Source organism: Mus musculus, chromosome 14, assembly GCF_000001635.26.
Source record: "Mus musculus strain C57BL/6J chromosome 14, GRCm38.p6 C57BL/6J".
Lineage (NCBI taxonomy): Eukaryota > Metazoa > Chordata > Mammalia > Rodentia > Muridae > Mus > Mus musculus.
Genome location: NC_000080.6, coordinates 70425248 through 70438470, shown reverse-complemented (window position 1 = coordinate 70438470; position 13223 = coordinate 70425248). Strand labels below are relative to the sequence as shown.

The 13223-nt window shown below is 45.3% G+C and overlaps 1 protein-coding gene and 1 non-coding gene across 4 annotated transcripts in view; both read left to right on the top strand.

The window, feature by feature from the left end:
• Positions 1 to 1572: 1572 nt before the first annotated feature.
• Piwil2 (piwi-like RNA-mediated gene silencing 2) overlaps positions 1573 to 13223 on the top strand; it is a 64422-nt gene continuing 52771 nt past the window's right edge. Inside the window, exons 1-2 of one of the 3 annotated variants that reach the window (NM_001364321.1) lie at positions 1573 to 2831; positions 11728 to 11964. In NM_001364321.1, coding sequence (NP_001351250.1) covers positions 2664 to 2831; positions 11728 to 11964 — 405 coding nt within the window. In that variant the 5' untranslated portion in view covers positions 1573 to 2663. Of the gene's footprint in view, positions 2832 to 8942; positions 9150 to 9362; positions 9529 to 11727; positions 11965 to 13223 lie in introns of those variants that run through there. The other 2 variants (XM_006519329.3, NM_021308.2) reach the window with 2 other exon arrangements.
• Gm24890 lies at positions 9874 to 10056 on the top strand. Its single transcript, XR_003951271.1, has one exon. It is a non-coding gene; the product is annotated as a U11 spliceosomal RNA (small nuclear RNA).

Sequence of the window (13223 nt, the reverse complement as noted above, 5' to 3'; positions counted from 1 at the left end):
AAGGCGCCCTGCAGGGGCCTTTAGGTGATGTGGTAGGAGGGCTGCTTACTCTTTGCACCCTCTCCTGCAGCAAGTGTCTAGTAGACTAACTCCCATAAAGGTATTGGTCAAGAGAAACATCTGGCCAGAATTCCCGCTACACCTCATCCAATGGTTCTTAAAAGAGCAAAGCCGCCTTGGTGAGATTGGGGTTGACACTTGGTGAGGTGAGGCTTGGTGTTTGAGCTGTTCTCTTCTGCCTTAGGACGCTAGGGCGTCACCAGGTCGGCCTGTCATGCCTGCTTCCCACTGCCATGCCTATGCTGCCTGCCCTGCTTCCTTCGCTGGGGTCATTGTGGTGCCTGGGAGAACATCTGCTTGCTTGTCAGCAGGGCTGAGACATTTTTATGTTGGAGCAAAGACACTCCCGGCATTAGCATCTACAGGGATGAAGCCCAGACTCAGTACTGACTGCCAGCTGGCTCTGGAACAGTCAGGTACTTCTTGTAGCCTCTCTTCCCTTTCTCCTCTGGCCTGTGGTTTATTGAGCACCACGGGGGCCTTTCCTGCAGAGCCTCTCGGGCTACCTAACCAGGTATCGGGAAGAGATGGAATAGTAACTCCATTGTCTTGGAACCAAAAGCTCACACTCGCTCTGTCAGGTGGTGGTATTCATCTAGTTCAAGAACAGGAGAGGCAGAGGCTCTGGGAGTGTGTGCCCTGTAGACCATGCAAACCCTGCCTGGTCTCAGGCAGCTTTGGTGAGCTCTGGGCTCCTGCCCTTTGTGCTTTTAAATAGCTGATGACTGCTCTTGGGTGTCAGTGGAATCTTCTCTCTTCTGATCGAGAACCTCCTGCTTTTCTTTTTTTTTTTTTTCCCCCCCTTTCTTTTTGGAGTAACCTAATGGTCTTGTGTCTGAAGTAACCTAATGGTCTTGTATCTGAAGATGTTTGGTATTTTGCAATCCATAGTTCTTTGGAATTTTTAAGTGTTTTTTGCTGTTTTTGTTTTTTGTTTTTGTTGTTGTATTTAAGTGAGACAATATCTCTACGTAGCTCATTATGGCCTCAAAGTTTCAACCCTGCCTTGGCCCCCTGAGTGCTTTAATTATAGGCATGCACCAACCATGGACAGAAACCCTTGGGTTTTTTTTTTTTTTTTCTTTCTTTCTTTTTTTGGTTTTTCGGTTTTTCGAGACAGGGTTTCTCTGTGTAGCCCTGGCTGTCCTGGAACTCACTCTGTAGACCAGGCTGGCCTGGAACTCAGTAATCCGCCTGCCTCTGCCTCCCAAGTGCTGGGATCAAAGGCGTGCGCCACCACCGCCCGGCAACCCTTGGGTTCTTTGAGTCTTCCAAGAAGATGGTGTATCACCTTCTCCCTTCCCCGTCTGAAGTGCTGTACAGCAAAGCTTCCCACTGTGTGTGTTCTCACCACCTGTCTCTGGGTCCCAGATGCACAAGTTAGAGAGCTCGTCAGTAGGAGGCTGGGAAAGTGAGACCAGTCTGCTTTCCTGGCTGAGCCTCTCAAGGGAAGCATCCATTTCTACCAACAAATATGTGCAAATAACGGGGGGGGGGGGGGGGGATAGGGAAGCAGTTGATACAAGGGTGCAAATGAATGCAAATGTATTACTACCTGCATCTGTGTGTATGTATTTTGTGTTAGAAACAGAAAGAACTAAAGACTTGTTCATTTCTTTGTGTAAAGTGGCTCTGTAGGCTTCAGTCAGCCTTGGGATTGGCTTCAATTCCACAAGTAACCTTGGAGAGGAAAAAAAGTCACTTGTCTTCCCTCAGTTTATTTTTTTTAAATTGTTTTTAAACAGAAGAATGTTATCACCATATCTCTATTTGCACAGTGGTTTTTTTTTTAATTTATTAAAATGGTTACTTTGCATGAGTTGGGGGTACGTAGATGTGGAGGTCAGAAGACAATTTTTAGGAGTCAGCTCTCAACTTTATGCCCTGTTGATACAGGATCTCTTGTTTCTGCTGCTGCTTTGAATGTGGGGTTCAAGTTATCAAGTGCAGCCAAGGACTTTTACCCACTGAACCAGTTTCCTAGTTTGCTTTTATTTTTTTATAAAAAGATTTGAGTGTTCTGAGTAATTTTCCTGTATGTATGTGTGTGTACTAAGTGCATGCCTAGTGTCTGGAGGTCAAAAAAGGGCATCAGATTTTCTGGAACTTCAGTTATGGATGGTTGGGAGCTACCACATGGATACTGGGAACCCAAACCAGGTCTGCTGCAAGAATATGTGCTCTTAATCTGAGCCATCTCTCTAGTCCCTTTCCCTTCCCCTTTTGCTTTTAAATTAGAGTGATTGTAAAGACTTTATTGAGTATCAGATAAGTCCAGTAAGAGACATGTGTGATCAGCAAGCTTTTATTAAGCCAATATGTGTTGTTTATGCTCTATAAAGCATAGGACCCTTCTGTGATTTCTGCAACTTTTCCCAGCCACACAGACCTTGCTGCCCTGTCACAGTGGGCAAGCTGCACCCTTCCCCCACCCCATGTCCTTTCCCTCAGGTCTAGACTCAACTTTATCCAGATGTTTCTAGGTCTTACTTCTGAAATCCTTCAGTTCTCTGAGATTCCCTGGCCACTCTACATAAATTAGCTAACTCGGGTGCAATGTGCTCCGCTTGTTGCCAGCACTTAGGATACTATAGCCAGCGGGTATGAGTTTGAGGCTAGCCTGTGCTACAGAGTCAGGTCCAGGTAAATCTAAAACTCACCCCTCTGGTGCTTTTTGCTCCTCTTCACTGTTTCCCTTCTCTCCACAGCATTTGTCATCCTTTCATTTCTTATCTGAGATCCCACTGATAGTCTATGACCACAGAGTACAGGTGAGTCTTAGGCATGAACTATATTTTAGCACATAAAATAGTTCCTTGAACATGATGGATGCAGTAAGTTGTGGTTGAAAGAATAAAGAAATGTGCAAATCGTATGTGTTTTGGTCAACACCTACAATACTAAACAAATGTGAGAAAATTGGTCCAACGGAAATGTCCCTCCCTCTTCTGGGAAGAAGAAAGGATCAGGCCAACCTTGTGGGTTGGGCTTTGAGCCCTTGTGACTTTGCCTTGTAGGTTCAGCCCTTGTGACTTTGCCTTGTAGGTGTACAATGGTATTGTGTTTTACTTTAATGTGCCTCATGAGCTCATAGATTGCAAAGTGATTGTGGCAGGTGGGAATTGTTTTGTATAGACATGTATTTGCATCCTTGGGCCCTCATAACCATAATAGGTTCCTGAACTAAGTCTTTGGTTGGCCCTTTGCTGCCTATAGCACGGTTAAAGGCAGGTAGCCTCCATAGGGTGGTGGCTCTATGATGGTGTTGGGATTTGCTGCCCCTCTGATGAGAATAAGAAGTACTTCTTTTTTTTTTTCTTCTTTGTCTTTTGAAACAGAATTTCATGTAGCTCAGACTTGCTTTGAACTTGTTATGTAGAAGAAACTGGCCTTGAACTCCTGATCATCCTCACTTTGCCTCAAAGTGCTGGCATTAGAGGCATGTACCACCACACCCAGCTGACATAATACTTTTGGAAACAACTCTTTAAGATTGCTTCTAGGTTCTCATTAAAATTTAACACTTAGGGTCAGGGCAGTGCTGTGCTTCAGTGGGTAAAGGACCTGTTGCCTAGTCTCAAGCCTAAATTTAATTCCTGGGACTTCTCTACATGGTAGAAAGAGAGAGAACCAATTCTGTGGTTCTGTCTCAAACCTCCACACATGTGCCATGACATATGCACACACAAATACAAAAAAATAATAATTATTAAAAGAGCACTTGACAAGGTGTCCCAACTTGTACCTGCCAAGGCTTCATGACAGATATTCTTCTTCTGGGGTGGCCTAACTGATTCAACATCTAGTAATATGTGAAGGGCCCAACCAACCTATCATATCACAGTATTGCAGTACACTGGCCTGGCATTCAGCTCTGTAGGTGTGGGGACTGGGAGGAGGGATGGCAGTTGTCCCTTTGGTAAAATTTATCCTCTGCTCCACAGCCCCAAACAAAGCCACTGTCTCATGAAACTCCCAGTTCACAGAGGTTCCCGTGTATGCCAGACCCTGGTTCACTGACGTTTGCTAAGCTGAAACCAGCTCTGCTCCCGAGGGCTGCTGTGGTAGCATCCACACTAGAGGTGTGGATTGGAAAATGGATGTGTTTTCTCCACTCAGTGGACAGAACTCAAAGTCGTTCTCATAGCACTGTCTCGCACTGTTGATACTAGCCTACCCACTTGATCTGCCATTTGGAAAACTACAGACTGGCAGGTTAAAGATTTCCCTTTTTGGACACATGAATCATGGAAACAAAGCTGAGAGGCCCATCTGGGTTGATCGTAGATTGACCATAGTAAGGGTTCTTTCTCTAGTGAAACCAACTAGCATCTGAGCATGGGCTGAAGCTGTACCAACCAGGTTGTCACCTTTGCTACTTGGGTTCATTGTGTCCTAGACATGGTAGCACACCCATCACCATAGATTGAGCATCAAGTGAAGGATCCATGTTTCTTTTTTCTTTTTTAAGATTTCTTTATTTCATATATGTGAGTACATCATCTCTGTCTTCAGACACACCAGAAGAGGGTGTCAGGTCCCATTACAGATGGTTGTAAACCACCATGTGGTTGCTGGGAATTGAACTCATGACATCTGGAAGAGCAGTCAGTGACCTTAACTGCTGAGCCATCCTTCCAGACCCAGGACCAATGTTTCATATGTGCAAGTTGCTACTGCACAGACCCAACTGCCACCTCTAAAAAAACCTGTCAACCAGGCAGGGTAGCACACAACCTGTAATCCGAGCACTCAGGAGACTGAGGCAGGAGAGTTGCTGTAAATTGAAGGTCAGCCTGGATACATAGTGAGTTCCAGGCTAGTTTTGGATACAATGCAACTTTATCTTAAATGATCACTACCACCACACATACACACAAAATTGGGGGTTGGGGGGAGTTGGGCTGTGCACATAACTCACCTGGTAGCACTTACCTTGCATTCACAAAGCCCAGGTTTGACCCAGCACTTCGTAAACAGTGTGATAGTACATGCTTATAACCCTAGCACTCTGGAGGTGGAAGTAGAAGGTTCAGAAGTTCAAGGTTAGCCTCAAACTCAAGGCCAGTCTGGGATACACGAGATCTATGTGTCACACAAATACATAAAGTGTGTCTTGGTAAGGGAGACACAGCAGAACATAAGGTTCTTGAGTTTTTCTGTGTTAGCTTTCATTGCTGAAGAAGCCAGGTGGTGGTGACACACTTCTTTAATCCCAGCATTTAAGAGGCTGAGGCAGGTGGACCTTTGAGTTCCAGGCCAACCTGGTCTATAGAATAAGTTCCAGGACAGTCAGGGCTAACTGTCTCAACAAACAAACAAAACAACAACAAAACAAAACATATTCAGTAGAAACAATCGAAAGGAACTTAAAGATCACAGTCCAGGACAGCTGGCTCCATTGTCTCTGGATGCATAGTGTGAAAGATGAAGTAGAACAGAGGTGCCCACTTATGAAGCAGAGACAGGAAGGAACTAGGTGGATTCTTTCTTCTTCTTCTTCTTCTTCTTCTTCTTCTTCTTCTTCTTCTTCTTCTTCTTCTTCTTCTTCTTCTTCTTCTTCTTCTTCTTCTTCTTCTTCTTCCTCTTCTTCCTCTTCTTCCTCTTCTTCCTCTTCCTCTTCTTCCTCTTCTTCCTCTTTCTTCTTCCTCTCCTCCTCCTCCTCCTCCTCCTCCTCCTCCTCCTCCTCTTCTTCTTCTTCATATTTACTTTTGGTGTATGAGCATTTTGCCTGCATGCATTTAAGTGCACCATATATATGCCTAATACTTGGGAGTCCAGAAGAGGATTACTGACTTCCTGAAACTGACATTACAGACAGTTGTGACACACCATGTGGGAATCCAACTTGAGTCCCCTGCAAGAGCAACAAGTTCTTAACTGTAATTGCTGAGACTTCTTTCCACTTCCAACACACCCTCAATGGCCAACTTCCTCCCACTAGGTTCTACTTCCTGAGCCTCAGGCGCTTCCTAGTAGGGCTATTGGGTTAAGAACTCATCAACATATGTTACTGTTGCTAATGAAATCAGAGCCTTTATGATCCAATTCCAAAGGACTATCAGCTGACAACCTTGAAACAAATGAACCTTTTAAGGGTTCATTTCATATTAAGACCATAATATCACCCAGCCTTTAACAGCCTTGAGGCTGCTAACTCACTTTTGTGGGCACTTTTTCAGGCTCTGTTCTTGCTGTCCCAGTCCAGTGAGGTGACTTTGACCACTCACTGTAGTTTCTGAAAATAATCTTACCACATTTTTCAACTTTGTAAACATTTCCAGCCAAACAAAGGCAAGTTCTGATTATAATAATCTCTCCAGTCTTTCAGAGTTGCCAGCGAACATTGCTCACTCTACACAGATATCTGATTTTGTGGATCAAGGAAATGGCCTCTCCAGAATTCAACTCCAAACAGTTTCTAACTGTACCTTTGATTTGGTTCACTATCCCTTTGAAAATTCACGAAGAGCATTTGACTACCATTAGGGCAGTATTGGGAAACAGGGACCAATAAGGGGTGATACAGTCACCATGACTCCACTCTCTAAAACAGATGCATGCTGTTATCAAAAACAGAACCTGAGAAAGTGCCCATAGTAATGAGCTAGTAGCCTCAAGAGGGTGTCAAAGTTCAGTGATACAGTTTTAATATGAAATGAGGCCCATATACACACTGACACAAACTAGAGTTATCACAGAGAAAGGAGCCTCCCTTGAGGAAATGCCTCCATGAGATACAGCTGTATTTTCTCAATTGGTGATCATTTGGGTGGTGCTATCCCTGGGCTGGTACTCCTGGGTTCTATAAGAAAGTAAGCTGAGCAAGCCAGGAGAAGCAAGCTAGTAAGCAGCACCCCTTCTTGGCCTCTGCATCAGCTCCTGCCTCCTAGTTTATGCCCTGTGTGAGTTCTTGTCCTGATTTCCTTTGGTGATGAACAGCAATGTGGAAGTATAAGCTAAATAAATCCTTTCCTCCCTAACTTGCTTCTTGGTCATGATGTTTTGTGCGGGAATATAAACCCTAAGTAAGACAAACTGGTACTGGGAGTGGGGTATTCCTGTGACAGCCTGACCATGGTTTTGAGAGGACTGTAGAAGGACTTTGGAACTTTGGGGTAGAAGAACCATCCGGATGTTAAGAGATCTGTGGGATGTCCTGTAGGAGTTTGGAAGACAATATTCAGAACAGTGCAGAGGGAAGATTAAAGACTTATCAGGGCTGTTGCTGTTTTGACTGTGTGGTTTTGGTTAGCTGGGGCTGAAGAATTAGCTGTGATTAGCAAGATATCAGAACTAATAAAGTGAAACTTTTGAATTACTGGGATGATTGATGCTAGTTAGTTGGAGCTAAGAAATTAGTAGTGGTTAAGAAGATACCAGCATCACTATGGTGAATCTTCTGAGAAGTGTTTCCTGGGAGCACAGAGAAGCTGTGTTCTAGAGACACCCATGGTTGTACCTTGAGTTGGAAACCAGACTTGGTAAAGTGTAAGAGTCACCCAGGTGGTATTGGTTTTGAAACATGAAGATGCTTGGCACTGTGAGAGGCCAGGAGAGGCCATTGGTGAAGGTGCAGCCTCAGTGGCAGTTGAAGGCCCCGGTCTGAAGGGTTCATGTAGAGAAGTTGAGGCTTGGCACCATGAAAAGAGTCTATAAGAGGTTATTTGTGAAAGTGCAGTCCAGTTGTAGCAGAAGACAGCATTGTTTTGGTGATGCCAGTACCATGGGATGGTCACCAAGAACAGCAGCAACAGTGGAGTACAGACAGCTGGAGCCTAGAAGACAACGTGTGTGCTACAAAGGGCAGGGGTGGAGAAGTGACCCAAGTCCTTGGAGGAGCCTAGAAGATCACGAGTCAACCCCAGACCTTGGATGGTCAGAGTTTGATTTTGCTTTTGATTGTGACTGTGCTCTGATATTTTTCCCTCTTGAAGTAAGAAAGTATTTTAGTGGAGCCCACAGTTAAGAGACTTTGAATTATAAACTTGGAATCTCAAAAGAGATTAGATATTTTAAAGGGACTGAAATTTAACATGTAAGAACTTGTAAAGATTGTGGGACTTTTAAGGTTATTTAGATCTTGGCGATGAATAAAGTAAGGGTTGAGGCTTAAAGTGATGTGTTTGTGTGTCAAGTTGACCGGGAGTCAATTGTACTGGCTGGTTTTGTGTGTCAACTTGACACAAGCTAGAGTTATCTCAGAGAAAGGTGCCTCCCTTGAGGAAATGCCTCCATGAGATCCAGCTGTAAGGAATTTTCTCAATTAGTGATCAAGCAGGGAGGGCCCAGCCCATCTTGGGTGGTGCCATCCCTGGAATGGTAGTCCTGGGTTCTATAAGAAAGCAAGCTGAGTAACCAGCTATAAGAAAGTAAACCAGTAAGTAATATCTCTCCATGGTCTCTGCATCAGCTCCTGCTTCCTGACCTGCTTGAGTTCTGTCCTGACTTCCTTTGGTGATGAAAAGCAATGTGGAAAGTGTAAGCTAAATAAATCCTTTCCTCCCCAACTTCCTTCTTGGTCATGATGTTATTTACCAATTGCACCTTAGGGCCTTTAACCTGGGAGGGCAGAGCAGCTCACTATCAGCATGAACATATTAGCTAAACTGTTTACAGGAGCAGCCCATTGAAAGGGATCCAGGGCAACCCCTACGCCTCGAAACTCACTTTAAAATGACTCACATAACTTCTTTTTTTGTTGTTGGTGGGGTTTTTTTGTTTTGTTTTGTTTTGGGCGGGGTGGGGGCAGTTTCGAGACAGGGTTTCTCTGTGTAGCCCTGGCTGCCCTGGAACTCACTTTGTAGACCAGGCTGGTCTCTAACTCAGAAATCTGCCTGCCTCTGCCTCCCGGGATTAAAGGCGTGCCACCTGTTTGAGAGCAACCTCCACATAGCTAGACTGCGTGAAAGGGTGAGCCAATGAGGTGAGGGACTCTTTTGAGTGGTAGGTTGTTTGGCCAATGAGCTGAGCCCTTGGGCTAGGGATCCGGAAATCAGGACCTCGGGCACGAGGCTCATTCCAAGAGGCAGATGAGGCTGTGTTCTGCCTAGACAGGGGGCTTCAGGACCCTGACGACCCTAGGCCAGGTGAGAGGGCGAGACTCAGATGTGGACGGCTAGGAGGGTGAAAGGAGCTGTGGTGCAGGCTTGCCGGGCTGTTTTTTAAAAAGTTCGGGCTCCTGGTGTCGAGCGGGGCGCTCTCAGCCAGGGCCCGCCCACCCTTTTGGGTTGGCATCTGCCCCACGCCCCTCCCCCACGGGCACGAGGTGGCCTGGGCGGGGTCAGGGTGGACTGGAATTCGTTATTCCAGGCCGAGTGTGTGGGAGGAACGCAGGGGCTGGAATAGGAGGGAAAGGAGGTGGCTCCAGGAGAGAGCGAGAGAGGGAGCGCTCGCATCGGGGCTCAGTGGCACCAGACCTAAAAAGAAATCTAGGCAAGGCTCCGGCACAGTCCACGTGGTGGAAAGGTACTTTGCTGTCGCCGACCTTGGGTGGGATTTGCTTTGACGGACTTGGTCTCAGGTTAGGCCTGAGGCCTAGTGCCTCTGCCCAGAGGGCACACGTGGAGACCTGGAGAAGCTAGGCCTGGCCTGGGACCCTTCACTGCTCGGTGGGTGAGATCTAACCCAGGAGAAAACCCGCTTGAAGGAAAGACCTTCTGGAGGAGGCGTCCAGTCTGTGAACGGGATAATAGGAGGGTAAAAAGGATTCCAGAGATCTGTGCTGTCACATCCCTTCCTATGTGCCAGTTAGGCAACTGACTTCCAGATTCTTGGGTAAGGCTAGGGTGGTGTGGCAAAAACTGAGGGGGAAAAAAAGGCTTATGTTGTGAGTGGCACACACGGGGCAACTCGATTGCTCTGCGTGCGGAATCGACATCAAGAGATTTCGGAAGCATAATTTTTTTGGTATTTGGGAAGCTGGTAAAAAAAAAAAAAAAAAAGATTGAGGAGGACTTTTAGCAATTGAGGGGTTGAGTATCTGTCGTCTTTCTATGCGAGGCTGGATTTCTCTAGCTAATAATGCTGGCGGGTTTTCAAAAGCTCAGAAGAGATTCCTGGGATTGGAGTGTAGCTCAGAGGTCTAATGCATGCTTAACATACATAAGGCCTTGGATCTGCTCCCCAGGATAAGAGGGAAAAAGGAAGAAAGAAAAAAAGATTCTTGAGGAACCAGGAACAGGGTCAGGGCAATAAAAGAACTCTTTTACAGAGTTGAGACTTGAAGGCCATGAGTTATTAAACGATTTTGAAGAGGCCTTGATGGTTCTTAGACTTGAGGTAGGCTCAGCAACTCCTCCCTAAGTTAGCAGAGGAGGGAAGGAATTCAATGGACCCCATGAAAGCCAGCAAGTAGTATAGACTCAAATCAACAACTTTGAACCCTGGAGACCTCAGGCCTGTTGGTGTTTTAAAATAAAACAAAAACTCCACCCCCCCCCCAATAAAAAACTGGAAAAGATTCAGAAAAGCAACTAAATCCAATAAGTTGAATGCAGTTATAGATGACAGAGAAAAAAAACTGATATAGAAGAAAAACTAAAACCCAAACGTATTTGTTGACAGAATAATTTTGTGGTATGGAGGTATTAACTACAACAGAAGTCATCCCTATATGTAAAAAATTGTTCCTTTTGACACTAGGTGGTTAGTTGATGGACAGTTCCCTGAGAGGTCATTTAGGTAGAGCAGCTAAAGGTGCTTTGGCTAGTGGGAGGTTCTTAGCTCAAATTGGAGCCTTCATGGCACACAGGAGCTTATTTCTGTAATTCCAGCACACAGGAAGATGGCAAGTTCAAGGCCTGCCTGTGCTATGCAGCAAGATGCTTTCTCAAAAATAAGACAGGTATGGTGGTACATGCCTGTTTTCCCAGAACTTGGGAGCCTGAGGCAGGAGGATTGTCAAGCATTCAGGGCCAGGTAGGGCTCCATAGCGAGATTCTGGCCTGCTTCTAAAGAAAAAAACTGGAGAGATGGATCAGCACCTAAGAGCACTGACTGCTCTTTCGAATGTCTGAAATTCAAATCCCAGCAACCACATGGTGGCTCACAACCATCTGTAATGAGATCTGACACCCTCTTCTGGGGTGTCTGAAGACAGCTACAGTGTATTTACATATAATAAATAAATATATCTTAAAAAAAAAGAATTCTCTCTGTAGACCAGGCTTTCCTTGAATTCAGAGATTATTGTGTGGTGTTGCCACCCAGTAACACCTATCAACAAGTATGTGCTTCCCATACACTCCTGGACACATGGCCTTTCCCTGGAGCATGGTCAGTTGGTAAAGAGAAATGACTCCCCTTCTTCTGCTATCAGTTGCCAATAGCTCCTTGGCAGAGGGTGGGACTTCATGCCCACCTACCCTGTCCATGCTGGGAGGTGGTGTGGTGTGAGCAGTAATCAGTAGTCACTTTTTGATTGTGTGTAAGTCCCATTGCACAAGATGAAAGAAGCTGTGACTAGACAGGCCAGGAACATGTGACAAGACAGGTCCTAGGCCCTAGGGTAGACTTTATGACTGTTATTCTGCTTAATGGACGTAGTTTTAAACTGACTCCTGATGAAGTGTTATAGCCAAAGATTAATGCATCTCTCAACTCCCATCAGAAAAGATTCTATTTACAGTAGATGGTGAATTTTTAATCCTTTGAAAATTCTGGCAGATAAGGAATTGGAACAGAACCAACAGTCGTTTCTACAGCCTCTCAATGGATCCTGTCAGGCCGTTGTTCAGGGGGCCCACCCCAGTCCACCCATCTCAGTGTGTGCGGATGCCAGGCTGTTGGCCTCAAGCTCCTAGACCTTTGGAACCAGCTTGGGGTAGGGCAGGACCTGCAGGCAGAGGCCTTGTGTTTAGAAAACCAGAAGACTCCAGCCCACCACTCCAGCCAGTACAAAAGGTAAGGCCACTCAGAGGGCTTAGGAGCTAGAAGGCTAGCTGTATAATCAAGGGCTGTTATTTTTAATCTTTGGTTTGTGTTGACAAGTAATTGCATTTTGTGGTCGCGCAACTCAAGACCTAGAGAAAGTGCCTCAAAGTAAACACTAGATGGACTTGGGGCGGTTTTAAGGTTGGCTTCGAGCTTCAGTCCTCCACCCCATCATTTCTTCAGTTTGCCATCCTTGAATGCATAGTTAAAGTGTTTAAACACAAGCAGAAGTTGTCGAGTTTGCCATCCTTGCATGTATAGTTGAAGGGTTTAAACACAAGCAGAAGTTGTCGAGTTTGCCATCCTTGCATGTATAGTTGAAGGGTTTAAACACAAGCAGAAGTTGTCAAGTTTGCCATCCTTGCATGTATAGTTGAAGGGTTTAAACACAAGCAGAAGTTGTCGAGTTTGCCATCCTTGCATGTATAGTTGAAGGGTTTAAACACAAGCAGAAGTTGTCGAGTTTGCCATCCTTGCATGTATAGTTGAAGGGTTTAAATACAAGCACAAGTCGCTGCTTCTGAGTGTTCAGCTTCTTCTCGGGTTGGCTCTGTAGTACTGACAACAACAGAGAGCACTGTTGTATGTTTAGTCAGATGAAATGCTTTTTGTCTGTATGTAGCTTTTATTTGCCTAGCAGTTCTAACTGGCACAACAGCCAGCTTTCAGGACTACCACAGCAGTACAGCGATAGGGCTCATGGGATCGTGTTTAAGAATAAAAAACAAACAAAAAAAACAACAAAAAACCCCACAAGATGGGACCAAGGATGTAACTCAGTTGGTGGAGCACCTCCCTGACATGCACAGAACCTGGGATTTGATTCGCAGCACCAGTTAAACCAGATGTGGATGCACAGATATGAAATCCTAGAGCTATGGAAGTAGAGACAGGAGAATCAAGTTCACTATTCACCTTTGACTATAGCAAGTTTGAGACCAGCCTGTTAAAAAAAAAAAAGTAAAAAGACAAAACCCTAAACTTCTTATATCCTTAAATGATCTTTTTTTTTTTTTCCTGTAAAATCTGTTAGCCAGTGTTCCCGTTCCCTTTTACCTTGGCTATATGGGTAGCTGAGTAAACTTTGAAAAGTGCTGGGGAGAAGGCTCAGCTGGGAAAGTGCTTGCTGTGTGAACATAAGGACCTGAGCTTGAATGTCCAGCAGCCGTGTAAAAGCTGGGCGCAGTGGTCCGCATCTGCAACCCATGTCTGTAATCCCATCATTCCTG